Here is a 21,583-nt window from a genome sequence, read left to right on the forward strand (position 1 = left end):
CTAACATGGACCAGGCAGGGTTTATGACCTATACTCAGTCAGCCACCAGGGGGCGATCCAAACACTCTGGCTTCACTTTAAGTGCAAGGTCATGTCGTCCATTTTTTTAGATACAGGTAACAATGAACAGTTAGATCCAATAAACAAGTAATTATACAAAATGTAAAAATCAAAGTCTGGTATCAAGACACAGTGGTGTGTGAGGTTGAGTCGGATTGGGGCTGAGATGGAGGTCGTGTCGAGAAGGAAACATATTCAAGACTATATTCAAGTAATACTTTATAATTAGAGAACATGTTTGATTGTACATACAGTACATTAAGTCATAAAAGTGAAAAACCTACTATGATCAAAAACAATGTTTACATACTGTGGGAATAATGTTGAATTCTAGTGGATCTGATACGAGCAATAAAGCATTGATCAGTAACCCTGGAATAAATTGCGTCAAAAGTATTCTCAAAATCCAAATTGAGTTATTACTAAGTGTTTTCTTCGCAGGCGTACATGTTGAAAATGAGAAACTGAGCACACTGAGCCTAAGACATGATATACCACTTAAACCTTTCCATGTGATGCTTGAGACATTTAAGTGATGCAAACTGAGCTGATGTAAAAGAGCTTTATTAACTGCACAGAGGAATAATGAGCTCCTTCAGCAAATCACCTTTTCATTATTTCTTTCCAGTCTGGAAGCTTCATGTCAGTCTGTCTCTTAAGCTGCTAGCCAACAGTAATTATAATTAGCCCATGATGGTGTTATTCAGTAACACGTGTGTGTAAAATTGCTGAAACCAAAAAGGTGACGAAAATAATTAAAGCTCCTGGCAATGAGCTGTAAAATGTAACTCGCTCCGACTTGAATGAAATAATTGAGGGCGTCATCACCCGCTGCGGCATGGTGAAAAATAATTTCTGTAGCCCCCGCCCATTCCACACGGGCCACAACTCCCTCGATGACCCGCCACACTGATGGTCATATATCACCGGTGACTGCTTAATTATAAAAGGGAGCCATTTCAACCGTGTAGGGTGCACTATATCTTCATGCATATCTATCAGGACGGAGATAAGAATAGTAGCCCGCCCTTCCCATAGTGTGAGCCCCGGAATATTAAATGGCCTCGCTCGGTATGCTCCATTATACGAAATGAGCCGGGCTGAGTTTACAGATGAAATGTTTTCCGTTCATTGCAGGTTTTTTGAGTCTTTCATTTTGTTTTTGGTGGTCGTCTAACCGCTGCAGTTAACATTATGTCCGGATAGTTAATGAAACGGGTCTAATTTCCATTTTGCACGGCGCCGTGGATGCCCGTGATCTCGCGGAATGGATGATTATGTCCTGTAACGTGGCACATGAAGGGCTCCGAACTGCCAAGCCTCTACTGCATCTCATTTTGGTAAAATACTACCTGTCCTCCCAGTGAACTCAAACATGCCAATTTCTTTGAAAAATCCTCAACAGCGCCACGAGAAATATAAGTGATCGCTGTTTCCTCGGAACTTCATATTTAAAGCCCCGCCACAATTCACCCACAGTAACGATGACAAAGAAATGCAATTATATTTCACCTATGATTCCTTCTCTTTTATTTGGGACCAAAATCCCGCTCTACATTGCATCGTGCAGTGTGCTTTGCGGAAGTTCTCTGGTTTCTGCCACGAGAAGAGAAAATTGCTTTTTCCTCTGTGATCTGCTGGACCTGTGGGGCTTTGTTTAGAGGCTGCTCCGGTACATCTCAGAACCTGATCAAACCACTGGTATGACTTCTTCCTGGAGGCAAACTGTGTGGTGTTATACGTTAATAATTCCATGAATCACATTATCTTCTTTCTCCCCTTTCTCTCTAACACGGCCGGGAAAGTTCTTTCCGAAATGGTTTGAATTCTTTCAAATCGTCTTTTGGCTCCAATAACAGATTTAACACTCTTTCTGTTGTTTTGCAGATGCATGATGTGGGACACCTACTAGATCCCACTTCTCATCACAGCCGCTGAGACCGCAGTAGGACAGTGACAAACAGCAGGGAGCGCCAATAAATTACTTACTTGAAGCTGATACACAGAATACTACGCCTTCAATGATTTACAGCCAAAGTTTGGCCGCTGCGAGAACATCCCTCAAAAAAAGGTACAAATCAAAAACAGGAGCCGAGCAAAGACTAGAAGCGGTTCGACAAGAAAAGCTAACGGCTACAAATGAAACCCTCGCAATAGTTTGCTGAAGTGCTTTGATGACACAATGCAAATCAAAAGGGTTTTTAAGATGAAGGCCTGTGGGCTCGGCCAGGGAGCAGTGAAGGTTGTAATTCCGAAATGGAGCAAAAAGTTAATACGGTATACCCGGGTGCTTTATATTAGATCACATAGGAGGCAGGACTCCAAGACAGACTACAGTATTAAACAGTAATGTGATCTGAGGAAGCGAGTGGCTTCAGCTCTTGACAACAGGACTCGCTGCTTTGACTTGAAAAACACGACTTCGCCGGCCAAGACAAGATTCTCGTTTCATTCCGTTAATGATTTCCTCGAGGGGGGGAGAGAGAGCTCATGTTTTTTTTTCCTGATGACATTTAGGTTATTTCAAAGTTATTCCCTTACAGGCGACCATCAGGCTGAAAAAAAGGAAAAGTTGTTCAGTATATTGTCGAACCTTTAAATATGTTTTTGACGCGATTTCAAACATGTTCATTAGTATAACTTCATTGTGACATACTAAATGTATCAGTGTACTGAAATTAGTTTTGAAATGAAATAACTTTAAAACTCAATAATTAAAAAAATTGAGTTTAGAATAACATATGTTTAGCATCGAGGTGTCATGGGTTTCTTTCAAACAATTCCCGATTAAAAACCCAATTATCCGTCACTTCTAATCTTTCTATTGAAAGCAAAGCAAGGAGGAGGTGAAGATAGCACTATATATTAGGGATGTTAAACAGTGGATCGTCATACATTTTTATCGCAACACAAATATCAGCAATACCAAAAAGTATACACTGATATTATGCTTATGCATTGTACAAGCACATGAATTTTAAAGATATTGATATCTTTGTAAATGGCTCATAAAGAGGAGTTTAAAACCACAACTTCCACTCAGGAGCAAAAGGCTCAGGCTTTAAATATACGAAATAACAAATAGTAATAGTCATAGTAAAGTGATATTTATTAAAATAGACCTATGCTTAATTAAAGTTTGGGTCATATTGCCCGGCGCCTGGTATAAAGGGAGTTGTAAGTGAAATAATCGTGAAACAAGGATATAAAAGGTTTTGTGATACAGATTTTAAAGGTTTTCAGATGAAGTTTTAGGGACACTTAGGAACAATGTTTTCCTGAGGCATTCCAAACCGAGCGTAGGCATTTAAAAAATCCTCTGCACCATCTCTCAGCAGGTGCTCAGCGCTCAGCGCTTTCCCCTGTGATGTTCTGGATTACTGTGAAACTGTTGACACATTTTGTACACAAGCTGTTGTATATTAGGAATTAACATCTGGCAAAAAAAACACAAAAAAGTGAAACTGCTTTAAGCCCGTCATATCATATCATAACTGCAAGCACGGTAAAGTGCCCATGGCTGTTTGAGTGAATAAAATGCTACCCTTTGGATGGTAAACACGTCTTTATGAGCATCAAAATGTGGTGCCGATATTTATTTTTGGATGCAACAGAAAACATTTCCTCAATTGCTCTCCCTTGATTCAAGCCATGACAGTTTTTTTATTCAACTCATTCGGAACGAAACAAAGATAGAAAAACATCAATCTAGGAAGAGCCGATGACACTGTCAACAAACGGCACACTGTTATTAAAATGTCAAAAATGTAGTCAGTTGTATGAATAATAAATTCTTGCATTAAAAAGTACTATTAGTGAGTCTCTGATCTGTGTGACAGTCGATTGTCAATTCCACCTGCGTTCCAGCTGGTACCAGCGTCTGTCTGCTGCTGCTGGTGACAGAGAGACAGAGCAGGGGGGAGAACAGTGAAGAGCAGAACGACTTGGGGGGAAAACGGCTGCTTGAGAGAGTGAGAATCTGGCAGATCAATGCCAGAAGAATAGAGTGTTCACACTTCAGTCTGGGCCCGAAACTGACAGCATCAGACATAATGATGTTCACTCAAAGAGCCGCAAGAAACCTCGGGGCCCTGAGGCCAAACCAGCGAGTGTCCTGTCCTGGTCGGACTCCCTCGATATACTTTATGTCCTCTTTTCCCTCCGTCTTTGCGTTGGGTACAATAATGTCTCTTTTTATAGAGATACTGGTACTAAACCCCGAATGCATGTAAACATCAACATTAACACCTGAAGTACCTTAAGAAGCTCTTTGTCTTGCACAAACTAAATGCTGATACAAAAGCGCTTTTCATCACATGCGCTGCGTATGTGATGCTTTTTGCACAGATGGCCATACATTGAGCCTCCCATTGTTAGACTTTAAACTGCTGATGTGGTCGTTTGAGGTGCTGTTAAAGGCAACGTGTGGCGTTTTTGACCACATACGGTGCTGGAGAGCAACATTTCAAAGAGCAAATAAACTGGAGTCCTATGGGATAACGAGCTGCAGATGATAGAGAAAACATTGCAAAGAAAGTAAGTTCAGCAATTTCTAGTTATTCAGATGAATATTACTTGAAATAGTTAATGAAACTTAGAGCAAAACAACTGCGACTATCCTACAACTAGCAATCTATCGATAGCATTAGAGTGTAGATAGTGTATTATAGAGGATGGAGACTGTATTTCTTTCACAAGGCCGATCTACTAAAGTCACTGATATTAAATTCACATTGCTTTCATATAAACCTCTGTGTGTGTACAGGCAGGATGATATAAGAGGTCACAGCGGAGTAAACGCCTTTTAATGGAAGATTTAAAAACAGCCGTAACAAAGAGCTGCCATTGATAAATGAAAATCATAGTTAATTTGATTAAATTCTTTAGACCCATTGCACTGCATTTATGCATTTATGTTGCAGCTGCACATTGGGCTTGATACTGAAGAGGAGTGCAGAGAACTTAGTTATTCTTAGAATGGATGAACAGACGCAAATCAACATTTTAAGTTTCTGAATCCTTCATTTGTAATTATCTGAAAGACATGTGTACAAACTATTTGAATATCAATGTTATTTTGTGGGAATGGTTTTTATTTATTTAGTGTGTAGGAATAAATCTCTGCGATGAAATTACCAGCCTTTTCCACTAAAATCGTTTTGACATGTCACAAAAAATAAACCGTAAATATGGATGGATGGACTAACTTTGTCATTGCTTACAAAGACGTTTGAATAGAACACAGCCAAAGTAAATGTTATGAAAACCTGTGCTTTTCCTGCCATAACAGTCATGTCAAGATGTCTGCTGCGTAAAATGTGTCTTTCACGATCACATTACCAGTAAAGAATTGCTCTTCAAAATAAGCCGTGTCAGGCTTCATGCCACTTTTTACACTTATCCAACAAAGCACATATCAGACATGTTTCTGTTTCAGGAAACTTTCCCGTAATAATAAGAAGATCCGAATAAGAGAGGAAAAATGTTATGCAACAATTTTCACTGTCTACTGGTTTTCTGACTTTCAATCCAAACTTAAAGCTGCTCAAAAGTCCTTTTCTTTAAAATTTGATATTTATATCATCTGGAGGTCGAATGTTACTCAACTGTCAATGCTTTAATAAGAGTGTAAATAATACAGTTTTATGTAACAGCGTAACAACTGTGTACAGAGTCCAAACATTGTTTAGTGTTGAACTGTTCAAGGACAAAAGCCAAAACTGTAATTGGCCTCATCCGTCTGTAATAAGCGAAGCCATGAGTCGTCTGTGCAAACGGCTTATTATGACCTACAGTTCGGTTTTATTGTGAGTCAACCTCCAGTGTCTGAGCTAATTACCACGGGAACAAATGAGGCAGTGACAAAGTTTTCATGAAGGCAGTTGGATCGGTCGACACCATTTCATTAGCTCGTGTTTATTACTGTGACCATGATAGTGAAGCCCCTAAAGTCTTAAAGAAGGACTCATGTTAACCCAAACCACAGTCCTTACCTAACCCTAAACAAGTTGTGACCATTCCACAAACTTTACTACACTTCCTGTTATAAACATACCCAGTACACCTAGAACTGGGTGAGCCAGACAGCTAATATTACAGTAACCATGACCACAAAGGCCAGGTAGGCCTACTGCCAGTATATTCCAACAGGTGGCATCCCAGTGATGGGAAAAGCAGCTAACAATTAATGACATTAATTATTGTGAGAATCACAGTGTCAATGGTTCAAATCTCCAGCTGCGGTTTTTAATTTGGCACCGAAAGAGACACTTGCACACAACAATTAAACTGCACCACACACACAATCATGACGTGTCTTGTTTGTGCGAGGTTTCACTGCATAGAGTTCTGCCAGCCTCGTGTACACCTCCTCACTGGAAGTCTCACCAAAAGTGTTTCAAGGGTGAAAAGGAAAGAAGAGGCAGCGAGGTGAGAGGATTCGAGGGAAGACGGATGGAGTGAGGAGACGGCGTATGGAGGAGGGAACACTGACAGAAATAGAGAAGGTGGTAGGTTGTACACGTGAGTTAGGTAGGAGAAGTCAAAAACAGAATATGTGCTAAACAGCTGCATTGGGCCATGTGTACATGTCTATGATTTAATGCAATGGCAAATCCTTTTTACGCTTTCATCAAACACATACGTGAATACAGCTTCCGGCTTATGTTTGGATACAGAAAACTCAGGTCCTCCACAGAGCATTGCCTAACCAGCTTCCTGCTCCACCTGCTAATGGAGGTTCATGCATATTTCAAAATATAGACGGTCCTCCATAACCCTAACCCCCATACCGCCACTGACGGGTAATACACCGACCAGTGCATCACAGATAAAGCTGTAGAGCTTAGCATACATGTCCCCACCAGACTTTTGTCTAGAAAGTCATTATTATTTCCTGCCAGTGTATCAGTTTCACCGGCGCCAATGCTTCCGGTGAGAAATCCTCAGAGTCAGCTGTGAGGACAAACACTGACACCACGCTCATTATGCAGCATGGAGATAAGTCATTGCTTATCTAAAGCGCGTGATCACATTGAGGTGTCTCAGCACATCGGAATATTAACAGGGAGCAGTGACACGTAGGAACTGTGAAAGACAGGTTATCAGACCGCATGAATAGTTAAGTGGGAGAAGTAAATAGATCCTTTATATATATATATATATATATATATATATATATATATATATATACATATCTGATGCTGGGAGACAACGTTGAGCATCACAGTAAAAGCCTGGTAACACCAATATTAACAAATTCTGAAGTTCCAAAGGCAAAGTCAATTGATCTTAATAGAATCAATAAGACCAGATACTCGGGAAGTGTGAAGCTAATCTATACAATCCAATTTTCTTTTTCACTTCGAGTTCAACTTTGACACAACTTTTCACCAGTGACAAAGGGCAAAGTGCCAGTTCTTGCTAGTGCTGACCTTTTCGAATCATTATGAAGCTGTTATGGGACAAATTAGACGATGGTGGAGCGCCACAGTGTAAGTAATTAATGGGAAACACTGACGCGCCCGTGTTGCACCATCAAATATTAATCGACTTCCTCTGTTCAAGTATAATCAAAAAGAGAGGAATGGTTTGCAGACAGGTTTTGGATGGGATTTTATTGTAATATGTCTTTTGTATAAATTGTGTAATCGTATTGTCTCATTAGCAACTCAGCAAACAAGCTATGTTACCTCTTCAATAACTCTTCAGACACAGTGATGTATGATACAAAGAAGAAGATGCCAGGGGGATTAAATGGCACATTTTAAAGTAAATGATTAAGAAGATGGGGGAATTATTAGGTCACAAGCACAACATGACTGTATTCTCCGAGAAAATAAGCTTGGTGGTGGATTGTTGTGACACTTTCTGTTATGACCTTAAGGCTGACAATCAGCACTTGGGAAGATCTCACCTTGTACAGATAAAAAAATACCCACACATTCTATTCATTACACTGTACGACACTTTCAACTGACACACATTGTTGTTGTGACACTCCAGAAAGAAGGTGAGAACAAAAGCAGCCCAACAGACAAGGTGTTTCTTTAAATATATGCAGCTGCCATGCCACTTATCTATTCACACACCTACTTGTATGCACACCCACAATTGTTAAGTATTAGCGTTTGCAACGTACCATCACTGAGATGTGGAGCAGGTGCATATGTTCATGGAGCACGTGGGCGGGCTCCTGGGCTGTTGGGTGCGTCGTCTGATCCACGAGCTCGGACTCGGTCACGGAGACGTGGAAGTACAGCGTCCCATTCTCCAACCACTGCTGCTTCCAGTGCACCTGAGAAATGTCCTCGACCGTGCCCGACATCTCTGCAGAGGGGAAGGAGGGAGGGAGGGTATCAGTGTGTGGCGTCGACATTTAATCCACCAGAACCCAACATTTAAACTGTGTTTGCCGAAGCACATAACATTGAAAAAGAGAAGCCAACAGAAGTTGCCTCAAGAATAAACCACAGTTCAAATGTGACTGTGGTGCATTAGGATTCTTGTGTGGTACTCTTTCTCGGCCCACATCACCACCGCGCTGCAACGAGAAACCTTGAACTCTAGAATAGCTGGACCTCTTAAGCTGTCATAATTTTGCGCTGCTGTGAAGTTGGCTCTGTAAGACTTACCGTCAAGCTGCTGCACTGCATAACTGCTTTGATGAAATATTTATGACGACAACCTTTTCACCCATGGAATTGGTCAGGGATTAGTCCAAATTCAAAATGAATCAACCGCAAGCATCACAATCTTGTCCTGCCCTTCCAATAAAGACAGCGCTCCAATTATCACCGAAATGAGCAACAGATGGAAAAAGGCTTATTCCTGCTAAGACCATTTATTTGCATTTCTCTTGTCTGGCAAGGCAACGGTACCAAAAAAAAACTCAAAATACAAATAGGATGACAATGAAGTGACAATGGATACGAAGCTAAACCCAGGAAATGCCTTCCTCTCTGCATCTGCATAAATCATTCAAAATTTTACAACAACATGAAACCATTAGCTCCAGGGCAGTGCTGGCATTAAGTATCTAAGATCAAAGGGAAACTGGAAGCATTTAAAGCATTTAAATCCGAAGGAAGGGAGTGCAAAATAAACAAAACAACACTCAATTGCAAGTTATGAGAGAAAAGAAAAAGACCAAGAGGGGGATCACCAGTTTACCCCGATATGGATCGTGGCACAAGCATCGAGTGCTGTTAAGTGGGAGTGGTTTTCAGGAGAGGAGTGCTGAAAAGCCTCGGGGAGCCTGAGATTGTGTGGCCTGATACAGTATTTGTCATGAGGCCGGGTGACAAGGGCACAGACATCTGCTGACATCCCCTATCAGTGCCAGGTAGCAAATGACAAATGGCTATCGTTGCAGCTGGTTATTAACCCACTGACTCTAGGTCAGGGGACATGGACGGCAGGGAGAGCATTGTGCGAGCTCCATAGTGCCACGGGCCTTCGGGTGCAGCGAGGGGGCATGTAAAGCAGACACCCACACATAAAATGACAGAACCTATAACATAAAGGTACATATATACTTTATATAATTAAACTCTCAAGCTTGTGGGTAAGAATATTTGATACAGTAAAGGAAGAGCGCTGGATTAAAAAATTATTTTCTTTATATTTTACTTGATCGATATTGGTGTTCTTTTTATCATTTCACTATGAAATACATATCGAAAAATTTGAAATAAATACGAAAAGTGCACTGTAATCCAAATATTGATTTTGGTCTTAAAATAAATGCTTACAAAACAGGAAATATTTCTCGATAAATAAATAGATATTTAGTAAATCAGTAATGAACAATCACAACTATTGTCAAATAATCTTCTGACTCTCGAATATTTCAACACTAAATCCATTCACACATTATCTCCAATCTTTTTGGCGCACTGTGGAAGTGCACTTGAAACATCCTCCCTATTGCAATTGGCCGGCGAAATGCTCTACATAGTTTTGCTGACTACAGCTTATGACAACAGTTTGTAGGGTGTGAAATTATTAAACGCCTTAACTGCTGGCTGTTCAACTCCTTACTTTTAATCTGTGGCTGAAAACTCGCTGCTTGAACTTTCACCTTGACAGAAGATAAAGCTTTGTCTGCTGGGCGGACAGTGAGGTGCCGCCTGCCAACCGGTACCTTTTTAAACAGAGCTTATCGTGCTCCCGTCACATTTACCCTGGAATTTATCTCACTTGCTTTATTGTATGTGCCTTTCAGATAGGTATAAAGAAACATTACGCAACTGTTTTACTTAAAAAATGGTACACTGAATTGTATAGAGGAGAACGGTGCCTCTATTGTTACCACTCCTCATGCATGCCTTTTTTTGCACTACCCAAGTTAGTGGGTATGATCTCCCAGTGGATGACCAAATGATAGTCAGCATCTCACACTAAAAGACCCAGCAAATTCAAGTGTAATTCCAAAATAGATTAGCTAAGAAAGACCTTGTCAGTCTGCGCTCATCTCTGATAGTCAATCGGAAAGTTAATATCTAGAACTCCACACGGAATTTGCCATTTTCATGACAGCCACAACACTCCAAGAGGGATCAGTTAATGGGTCAGCACAGTCAGAGCTCACGTGAAGACACTAAGTGTCTGTTTTCTGGTCATGAAAACCGCAACTGCTGGAACTCGAACACAACCAAACCATTATCTATACTGCACATCCTTTGAGGGTAGTGTGGAGGGGGCTGGTGCCAATCCCAGCCGTAATGCGGTGAGAGGCTGGGTAGACCATGGACAGGTCGGCGGCAAATCGCAGGGTCAACGTACAGAGACAAAAGCGTTTATGCTCCCATTCACATCTCCAATAAATTAATCTAACCCCAATGACTATGATTTTGGACTGTGGGAGGAAGCCAAAGGACCAGAGTTAATACAAATGCGGCTGCAGAGGACAGTCTGGCATTAAATAACTGACTATGCACAACACTGATACTCAGCTTGGACTAATTTTAAAGTTATTTTCCTACAAAGAAAATCTTGCAGTGATAGAAGCAACATGAAGGACGGATTGGACACTAATAGAGTTTCTAGGGCTGTTACCTTCCTTTGTACTATTGTTATGTAGATGAGGATACTCAGTAAGCATGCTATGCAAAGACAAAAGGATTGTTTGTGTGAGTGTCCTTGTCTTTTGTGCTGTGAGGCTTGTCATTGGGCAGCCAGCCAGACGTCAGTGGGATATAGGTCCATGGCCTCAAGGTCTGCTTGTAATTCATTAGGAAGAACATTATTAATGTGTATATGCACATGACTGCGTGCCTATGTGTATACTGCATGAATGTGACTGAAGCGAAAATGCTCCCAGCAAGGGTGCCAGCAGTACACTGTCTCCCAAACTGAGTCCAAGGACAACCCATCGGAATGACATAATGAACATTCCATAGACCCAGGGAGATTGTCAAAGGGAGACGGTGAAACATCATAATTTTTTTTGGATCCTTACAGAGTAAAACTGCCCATTGGAGGTTTTTATGTGTCATCACCACTTTGGCCATATATCTCTAGTCTGAGACAAGAAGACATTGGGACTGTCACATTATTCAAAACTGCTCAAATGGCCTCAGCCAGTGTTTTTGCAGTTCAGGCTATTTCCTATAAATAGTTTTCTTTTTTCCACTATAGACCATTTTCTAAAATAAATGCATCACACTGTGAGTGCAGGTGTTAAACTAATTTTGTTCCTTGCAATCAATCACAGATTATAGTCAGTGAAAATCAATCGGAAAAAGGATACATTTTCTTCGTTAAAGAACACTGCACTGGTAAGCTTTTAGGAAATAAGGATGTCAGAAAAAAAGGATTGTGTGGATCTTGGTTTGGCTTTTTCAACTACACACAACAATAACTAACTTTGACACGAGGCAGGCACTTGTTCATCACTGACCACACAGGACGGCATAGAATACTAACTTTCGAGACAGGATTCCATTTTTAAAACATAATTCACAGCCTGCCATGCCAGTGTGGATCTATGTATAATAACCTTCAACGTTTTATGTGTGCTTCACTTTTACTGAAAATCTGATTCAGCTCAGGGACATACAAATTATGAAACCTTGGTTTAGTCACTTCTTTATAAAAGTCAGGACAGAGATCCTGAGAGCTTGGTCTAAATCCTGAATAATGCCCTCTTACTCTTGGCTAAGTCCTCTCTGCAGGTACTTAAGATATAAGTGAAATTTCCTGAACAAACACTGGGAGCCGATCTCTTATTAAAGAGCTGGTGATCATATAAGTGCTCACTTTGCGTCCAACTCTGTAACATCCTTCTTTCTTTTCTTTTCTTCATCATCTTTTGCAATTGTTGCCTTAAAGGGCTGTGATACACTTTGGGTTTGTTGTATTTACATCAGTCGAATTTCGCCTTGAATAAAATTAATTTACCCTGAACACAGAGTCTCTCAGAGTTGGATTTCTAAAAAGATATGAGTCACCCCACAGCGGGAACAAACCCTTACCTTGAAAAGTTGTATCCCAAATTCATGCGGTTTGCAAAGAAAAACACATGCAGTGCAAAGACCCAAAGGTTACCTATAAACACACAAAGTAAGACCCCTGTAATTAGCCAGGCGTTGATCATGGAACCCAACAAACTGTGGCACAGTCAGATTCTCACCGTTAACCAGGTCTTCACTGCTTTGTTATTCGCTTTCTTTCTCACAGATAACCACTGCCATTTCAAATTGCAGCACACTGATCAGATCTGATCTAACTGCCGTCTCGCTGTGAGTTGGTTCCTCTCGCACAAGGTGGCTCTTTTCGGCCTCCAATCTCTAAACAGCTGCTGTCCAGTAGCTGCTCAATACGACACCAAACAACAGACCAATTAGCGAGGAAACACTTGAGCAGAAACGACCAGATATTTCCGTCTTAAGTAAACCAGAGCAAAAAAGTCAATATAACACCTACATTCATCAAGTTGACATAGATTGGCCAACGATTCCAAATGAATGCTCACTCTATACCTGCTAGATTAATAAGCAATTGACAAAAGGCTCGCTGTAGCCCCTGAACTCCAGTGACAGTTCACTTACGCCCTCTACTTTGTAGTTTTCTAGGCCTCTTCCACACCACTTAATGTTTTCTTCTTGTAGAAGTATAACATATTGAAAAAAGAAAACACAAATCAAGTATAGTCGTCACAGGCCCAATGAGGCCCCTTGCGACAATTGCAGATTAATACCCACATTAACTGCAGGTCTCAGCAGTGACCAGCACCAACTGCAGCAGCAGAGCGTGTGTTCCCCCCGGTTGCCACTGACGGCCGTAATGAGGCCATGTAATTATAAAAAGGCAGTGTCGGTGTAATGAAACTGCCTGAACAAGGTGAAATGATCTGATTACATCATACACCTAATTTATTGCACAAAGCTCTGTTGCTTGTTAAAAGTAAAAACCCACTGAAAACTGAATACATATTTACTGTTTCAACATTTCAGCATTTTAATTAGTGGGGATTAGCAGCTCCCTCTCGGAGAAAGACTTGAAATGATGTCATCCAAAAACAAATCCTGGGGTTGCTCATTTAAAACAGACAGAAACCATGCTAACCCTGTAAGGATATTACAGACATAGTCTCTGATTCACATCTGGCACCTATTTGAATAAGTCGTTTCAAAAATCTCATGAGCCCACAGAGTCGAAATCTAGCCCGACGGGTGTACTTGAATGCAGTACTTGAAAGCATCTTCAATTCAATCAACAATGCTTTTATTTCCAAATAAAGACATGAAAGTCTGTTTTTGGATAAACTTACTTTAACGTCTAGAATTTTCTCTCAAGGAGGTGAATTTTCCTTCTTAATTCAAACTATAACCACACTCAACTATTACATTTTTTTTCAAATAATATCTTCCCCATCATCACTATCAGTTCTTAGTGTGTTGATGCTGATCACTGCCGAGGTTGCAGAGCAGCTAACAGCCTGGCAGACAGCAGGCCGGAGTTCAAAATCCTTGCCATTAGAATATATTGTCTGGGAGCTGAAAAACATAAGCACGTAGATGCATAGACAGTTCTCGGCTTGCCCACACAGCAACACACATTCCCAAAAGGTTGGCATTCATCAGTCTAAAGGTGATCATGGCAGTGCCGAGTCAGGGATTGTGCAAGCCTGACAGCTCCATGACAGTTTGTCAGCTCGGCAACAGTCATGTGTCATCGACATTTACGATTATGAAAGCTGGCACCGTTATGCCATTACATACATGGCATAACGCGTCAGTCTGCCAATGACTGCACACCGAATCATATTGTACAGGCCGCCTTTGGCTAGAATGTCTTGTGATGACACATTGGGCATATGAATATGTATTAACTAATGAGAATAACAATGGATTCACTGGTTTCATTTGTTTTTTACTTAAAATGAAAGCAAAGGCAGGAAGGAAGATGTGAAAGTGAAAGACGGAGAGAAACAGAGATACAGAAAGGGGAAGGGGACTTATCAGTTCAAGAATATTAGCATAACTCCTAGACATTCAAATTCTGTGTCTAAAAGTATGTCAGCTTTGACAATGGTAAATTCAGCATGTCTTCAACTCTTCGAGTTCATCCTCCTATCAACAGGAAACCCTAATCAGCAGCGAGGCAACACACCTCCTTTATTAGCTGTCAAATGGCCTGGCTGCCATATTCCCAAAATGCTATCGGAGCCATTAGCATTTATTAAGATCTTGATGGTGAGCTATGGAATATTTAGGTGGGATGAAGTAGAAAGGCAAGCAGGGTTCTTCTATCCAATTTAACACCCATGCAAATAAATGCCACCCTAATGTCTCATTACAAACACTAATGAAATCGCTGGCATTCACATAAAGACCAATGAAAAGGAACACAATTAAAAATGCATCAAGACATTTTTGCTATACCGACACAGACCAGACACACAGTTGGATAAAACACTTGTGTTGAAGTTCATGATTCCATCTCCACTATCACAATTTGGTCCATGTTTTTTTCTCTCCATCAATGAGCCATACCCAAGTTCATTTGTAAGAAGAGCACCACAATTTAAAAAAGGTAATTCTGGTGGAATTCTTCAGTAAAGAGTCAAATTAAGCCTGATCATCTTAGTGACCGAATCCAAACGTTGAAATAAGGGAAATGTAGCAGGATAGAAAATAGATTTTTGTCGACCGTTCAAGCTTGTGAAGGAAAAACAAGCCACGTAAAGAAAATGATGTCTGTATTCCTCTTCCCCGTTCAGACCTCAGAGCGCTGCAGACTGCTGTCGCTATGCTTCCCCGCTCAATCAGCACTGTGGGATCCATTTCTGTTGACTCAACACCTGTTTCTGTGGATGACCTGTTTTTCACCTCCCTTCTCCACATGCGCCCCTGCTGCAGAGGCCGCTTTATACACTTTTACACCTGACATTTCTCAAGTCAAAACGTACAAGTGGCACTCATGCCACCCCTGATTATTTTACTGCCCACCAAATTACAGCAATTCATGAACGAAAGTCATTTATCAAAAGACCAGTTTCATACCATTTTCTTCCGAAGACTAAACTTTGCCCGGTGTCTGGAACCAACTTCACGGCCCAGTTTGTCGTAATCTGTCCAAGAGCAGTGAGTGCTGCACTGGAACCCTAACATTTGCTCCGTGCGCAATGACAAACAAAACAGCCGCTGTTGTTAATAAGGGAGGAACAGGAGGGATGTAGCAGGATTTCCACAGCGAGGACAACTTTGTCCCTGAAGTTCTTAGTGGGGTCCTCTGAAGGGTCTCCAGCTAATGAGAGGCCCCGCCAGTGCCACTCAGGCCTTATCGCTGGTGTCCACACCCGCGCTCGCTCAGACTGCGCTCAATCACGGCAGCAGCTTTTCAACGACTCACTGACCGCCACCTAGAGAAAAACCAATCACATTTCCAGAGGCGCCGTCGGTGAGCCCCCAGCATGAAGGGGAAGGTGACTTATGACTTCACAACACGCAAGTGGAAAGAGTATTTCGGAAGTCGCAGTGAGTGCTTTAAAGAAAGCATATATTTCATCACTCCCCCCTCCCTCCCCTCATAAATATCCCAGAAGTTCGGTGAAAGTCACGGCCATATAATGCGTCTTTCATCTCTAAAAGCATACATTATAACTACTATAAACAGAAAAGAGCATCGCCATCCACAATCATTGCATTATCCTACATACTTTCAAAAGAACAAAGAAAAAGTGCAAAGTAAGCAATGAATGAATAAATGAACGCTATTTGTTTTTAAAGTGAGCCCTGGAGCTGTGGAACCATTACGTGACAGTGTAAGTAGAACAAACAAATAACTGCTTCTTTATGGCACCACTGTGAAACAAGTGAATCGCACGGGCCCGTTTGCTATATGTGCGTCAGTGCCTCTATTATTGATCAAGGTCACCTCCATTTTTTTATAATCTAAACCGATACACAGCTTATTATACAGTGAGGAATACTGAATACAATTTTGGGGGCATGCCTCGGAAACTAGCAGCATTAACCTGCTAAAAATCAAGTTACAACAAGTGTAATGTATTCGCGGATCTATAAATGCCTTGTCCATTGTGCTCTTCCGTCAGGATTAGTGAGGCATGGAGCCAAAAACACAAACAACGAAAAAAGGAAGAGCCCTCCTCCTCCTAATGTATCTAAAGTGACACATTAACGGGATAAACAGTCCCCTTATCTGCTGAGTGCATGGGCTTCTTCTGAAACGCTACAATCCCATTAACAAGACCTATTCAGATTTCCCATCTGCCCGACTCTCTTACTATAATGTAAGGCTTGTCCACTGATGGGGGGGGGGGGGGGGGTTGTCTGCCGGTGCCAAAGTGGGAGGCGTGTAATAATACACACATTAAGATTAACTAATCCTTTGTCTTGGCCTCAATTGAGACCTTGGTCAAATAAAAAGGGAAGGGTGCATTGGCACGGCTATTTTAAACTACACTTACAGCATTCGGGTCAATTCCGTGCCAAGGAAAGTCAAAACACAAATGGACATTAAAATTAAGGGGTTTAAATATTGCTGGCGACCGACAAAGCTCAATACAGCTGAATGAAGTGAAGGTGTCGCACTGCTACTGAATAAAACCAATGCAGCTTTGCAGAGGGGCCAGCCGACGGATCCCAGGTCAGTTTTGACAATTGTTGCAAATGTCTGGTAAGCAATGGAGCCTAGAAGAGGATCTTCTGCTGATAAACTAGAGAGCCCACATAGAAAACAGTAGTGTGTAAGGGAGGATGAACGAAATGACCAGAAGCTCATCAAAACCTCCCTGATTAAAGGAGTTAAGTTAAGTAAGGAAACAATAAACCAATGTGAGAGATTTGACTCCATTGCTGTAAACGGATACAAAGAGTAGAATCATTTATATTATTGATTGATGGAATCATATTGCACAGCACCACTGGCCCTTGGTCAAGTAAAGAAATAAAAAGGATATTTTTCAAAGATTTTAGATGCATCAGGACATTGAGGCAAAAAACATTTCCGCTTACAACTTTAATTCCCTGGTGCTGGGCTGGGGAATCAATGGGAATCAGCAGCTATGCATATCTGGCTAGTTTCAAATAGAACATCGATTTAGAATTTAAAGTTGAATGAACTGGACAGTCTGCTGTGTGTGATGTGCAATCTTGATAAATCTGATCTCAGTTACTGAATGGTTTCAGGGATGACCTGCATGTGCCCTGGTCCCAGTGTCACCTGTAATGGCCTTCACCCAACAATCAGTGGTCTTCTAACAACGGCGCCATGGAGTGGTAAGCGCAGCCAACTGAAAACACACTGGTCAAGGATTCATTTATTGCGGGAATTCAACTGGGACTCCATTTCCCAGCAAGAGACTGTGGTGAATCTTACATTGCTTTGTCAAGGATTTCATACATAATGGGTTCTGCCTCTCAGGAGTCGCCACATGGGATTTTTCCTGTGAACAGCCCGCCCACTCTTGGTTCAGGATCTGTTCTGTTATTTCCCCTCTGTCTCGCCGGACTTTAGATTCTGCTCACTAACCTCACCCTGGAATAGCTGCAGGATTAGGAACCAAGTTCTGCTCTAGTAATTGCAAACACCATCAAGGATAACGTTTTACTCTGCAAGCTCTATTGCTCCCTCTGGACTCAATTTTCCTTCTTGTATTCATTTCAATTAATTCTTCAGTATTGTCTCAATTGGCTGTTTTTAGGCAGCTCATCATCAGAACCTCTATTCTGCAGGGTCTTAAAGTTGAACCTTGGGTTGGTCATGTCTTCCTAAAAAGGTCAGGGGATGATGAAATAGATTCATGCTGCCAATCTCCTCCCCTTCTAGTGATAGTGGTTTCCCATATGACACCTTCGAAAGTTTTCCACTGCCAAGTCAACTACTTTTCCTGCAAGGCTCATGGGCTACAGGCAGATTAGGGTGGTTTCCATGCTGCCAGAGTAATACCTTAAACTTTCATCACAGTCTGCACAGGTTGACAGATTTTTCGACAGCCGTTTGAGCCTTGACACAAGCTGCCGTGTTTTTGTCACATAATACATTTTGTCATATTACTGGCACTGACTGCTTTATGAAAGCAAAGAGGAACCCGTCTGTGACTACTGTATTTTCTTCGTAACAGGCCTACCTTGACATGATGAGCTTGACACCTCGCCAGCTGCTTAAAGGATCCATCTTCTGTCTGTCAGAGTCTGTGATGACAATGCATGAAAGCTTTAATCGGTATCAACCAGGAAGTGGATTTCGAGGCACTGCTCTCCACCTTTCTAGCTCATACCCGCATGGTCACTATAGTGCATCCTCTTAACGACTTCCATATCAAGCCTGTGGCAGAGTTATATTACTGTGCTGGATAGGGAAGCTGAAAGCTTGGCAACGTGGCCTCTTCACTGCTGTGGTTTTTGTGCTGAGGCAACATTCTCTTTACACAGAACATAATCAGTGAACAGGGGCCAAGTGTTCTGTCTGTAGCTGTGAATCATCTATTTGAAGAGGATTTTTCCGATAAAAATATATCATACTGGAAAGTGGGTGATTCTCTTGGAGAACCATTGTACTCATTCCAATAATATAAAGTAACCGAGTAATCAGAATCACGTTGAGATTTGCTTTAATTTAAAAAAATATATTTTTCAGATTTAAAAGTATTTTTTTGACTGGACACATTCGATTTTTAGAGGGACAAAGATGAGCATCTTGAATTAATGTTGGTCATATAAGATTATATATTTTTAAATGTTCTGTTTCATTCTATGTGTCTCTTGTTGCAACACCGAACATGTTGTTTGGGGTTGTAAATTCTTCTCTTGCTGAATTCTGAGTTCTCAATTACCCTGTTAACCTTGAATCTGTTGGGTGTCTGCAACCTATGTGGTCATGCCTCTTATCTCCCCTCGTATTCACTCTGGGAGTATGTTTGTTGTCAGTGTGAAGCTCAGTGTGCGTTTCCTTTTCAAAGAATATGTAGTTGGGGCTGACAACCCACAGCCCCCAGCTGCCCTTTCCCCATCTCTCCAGTGATTACCACTTTCCTTTTGACAACTGTGTGCTCTATTCCTTGGTGGCACTACTGTTAGATGATACAAACTGACATAATTCATACATCACTGTACTGCATTGAACAAATGGATATACATCTTAAAATGACCTAAACTGATCCTGACGAAATTCCTCCCACATATGATGCCCCATCAAAACTATTGCAATGTCTCATGTGCAGAAAGGAAATGTTGTAAATGCAGTTTTATTAAAATACTTGAATGTTCACAAATGGTTTAATCTGGTTGAAATTAATTTCATCTAAGACACATTCAATATTAAGAATTAATGCCGTAACCTTTGGGTGAAATTAATTTCTTCTGCTCTATAGAGGTGAGCATGTATTCATGCCGATTTGAAAAAACACATAATGAAGTCTTTTAGCATGGAGAACCTGACAAGCAATGTTATATAATTTTGTTGAATCAGTAAAGTAGTAAAAAAAAAAAGATATGAAAGCTTATTAAAAGAGAAAAAATGTAAATAGAAAAATTATTTGCAGATTCAGTCCTTGGCTAATGGAAACAACGTGTTGCATAGAGAGGCTAAAAGAAAATTCACCCATTATCTATTCACCACTACGCCGATAGAGGGGTGAAGTGTTTGATTCCACAAATCTCGTCAGGGGTACACAGCGTTTCAGTCTAATCCAATCCAATTGAAGTAATCCATACTGCTTCTGTGGTGTCCTCCAAGTGTCCGTAAACCAGGGTATGTCCAATTTCTTTTTTGTTAGTTTAACACTAAGGTACAGGCATAAGTGCATTATTTTTACTTAAACAGCATTGGCACTTGAAAGGAAAATGAAGAACTGTGTCGATCCGAAACCAGCAAAGATACTTAAGTTCCTCTTGGCGTCGCTCTACACTGGCTGGAAGATAAGGCCGAATGTGTCCAACGTTGGCACCGACTATCGGCAGCCACTCTAACCCCATTTCCAAGTGAAAGTCGGCATCTGGATCCGACAATCAAATCTGATGTACAGCATGTTATTTTCCATTAAAGAGTATTGGCCAAAGGCCGGCAAGGAGGGCTATGTTTCTCTACTTTAAAAGAACCAGTGCTATTTCATAAGGTCCTGTGTTCTGCATTCATCAATGTCCTGAAAAGAAAATGTTTCTAGCAGCACTGTTTATCTGGAGCACTTAAAGTTACTCCAAGCGGAAAATTACACTACTCTGATTCAAATTGGTAAAAACACGACATTAGAAAACCCAAAAAATGCACCTTTCTACTTTAGCTAACGCACGAGTCTCTACTCATAAGATTATCTCCCCTGATCTGTGAATGGGGTTTACGGTATGTCAGGACATTGACAACCCAAATAAATTAGCCACTATAAATAAATAGCCTATGCTATGTTAATTAATTTCCTGTGGGCATGGCTGTGTTTCACCTGATTAATGATGGCAACGCCACTGGCATGCTTAGTTGGGTCCCCCTGTCACGGGAGATAAATCAGTGGTGCACTGTACGGCGTCTTACCCTAGCTGTGTCCAACATATCCACTTTCACTGGCATCTGACCTATGGCACTGACAAGGGTGTGACCGCCGGGGTGCTTGATCATAAGTCAAGCACTTAGTTACTCATGAGACACTGACACAGGGGATATGACGACTGCATGTGCAGGGGTGGATTCTTGTAATTCAGATTTGTGGATATTTTCCTTGTTTTGTTAACACACATTTCACTGTGGTGTTCACCCATTTGACAGATTTTCTGGTTTTTAGACTTTAATTTCTAGGATTATTCTTTACAATAAAAAAACTAATGTGTACTAGCTATAGGACTTGTATTATAATCTCCTAAGGGAGGGCACCAGAGCCAGATTAACAGTCTGGTAATATTAATTCCTTATAGACTAGTACAGCAAGTATTCCTGTAACCGTCAAGCAGAAAGCCTTTTACAGAGACAAAAGCTGGGACTAAACCATACAAGTATTAGGTCAAGTCTTTTGGATTTGCTCTGAAGCCTGAGGGAAACGATCCCGCAAGGTTTCACAGAAATGAAT

At 41.1% G+C, this 21,583-nt stretch overlaps 1 protein-coding gene across 1 annotated transcript in view; it reads right to left on the reverse strand.

Annotated features, from left to right (window-relative positions):
• The window catches only part of LOC133974919 (astrotactin-2-like), a 249,798-nt gene that overhangs the window by 202,424 nt on the left and 25,791 nt on the right, over positions 1-21,583 (reverse strand). The window contains exon 2 of the mRNA XM_062412735.1: positions 8,201-8,388. Coding sequence (XP_062268719.1) covers positions 8,201-8,388 — 188 coding nt within the window. The remainder of the gene's footprint in view (positions 1-8,200; positions 8,389-21,583) is intronic.

The sequence above is a fragment of the Platichthys flesus genome, chromosome 19 (genome assembly GCF_949316205.1).
Source record: "Platichthys flesus chromosome 19, fPlaFle2.1, whole genome shotgun sequence".
NCBI lineage: Eukaryota > Metazoa > Chordata > Actinopteri > Pleuronectiformes > Pleuronectidae > Platichthys > Platichthys flesus.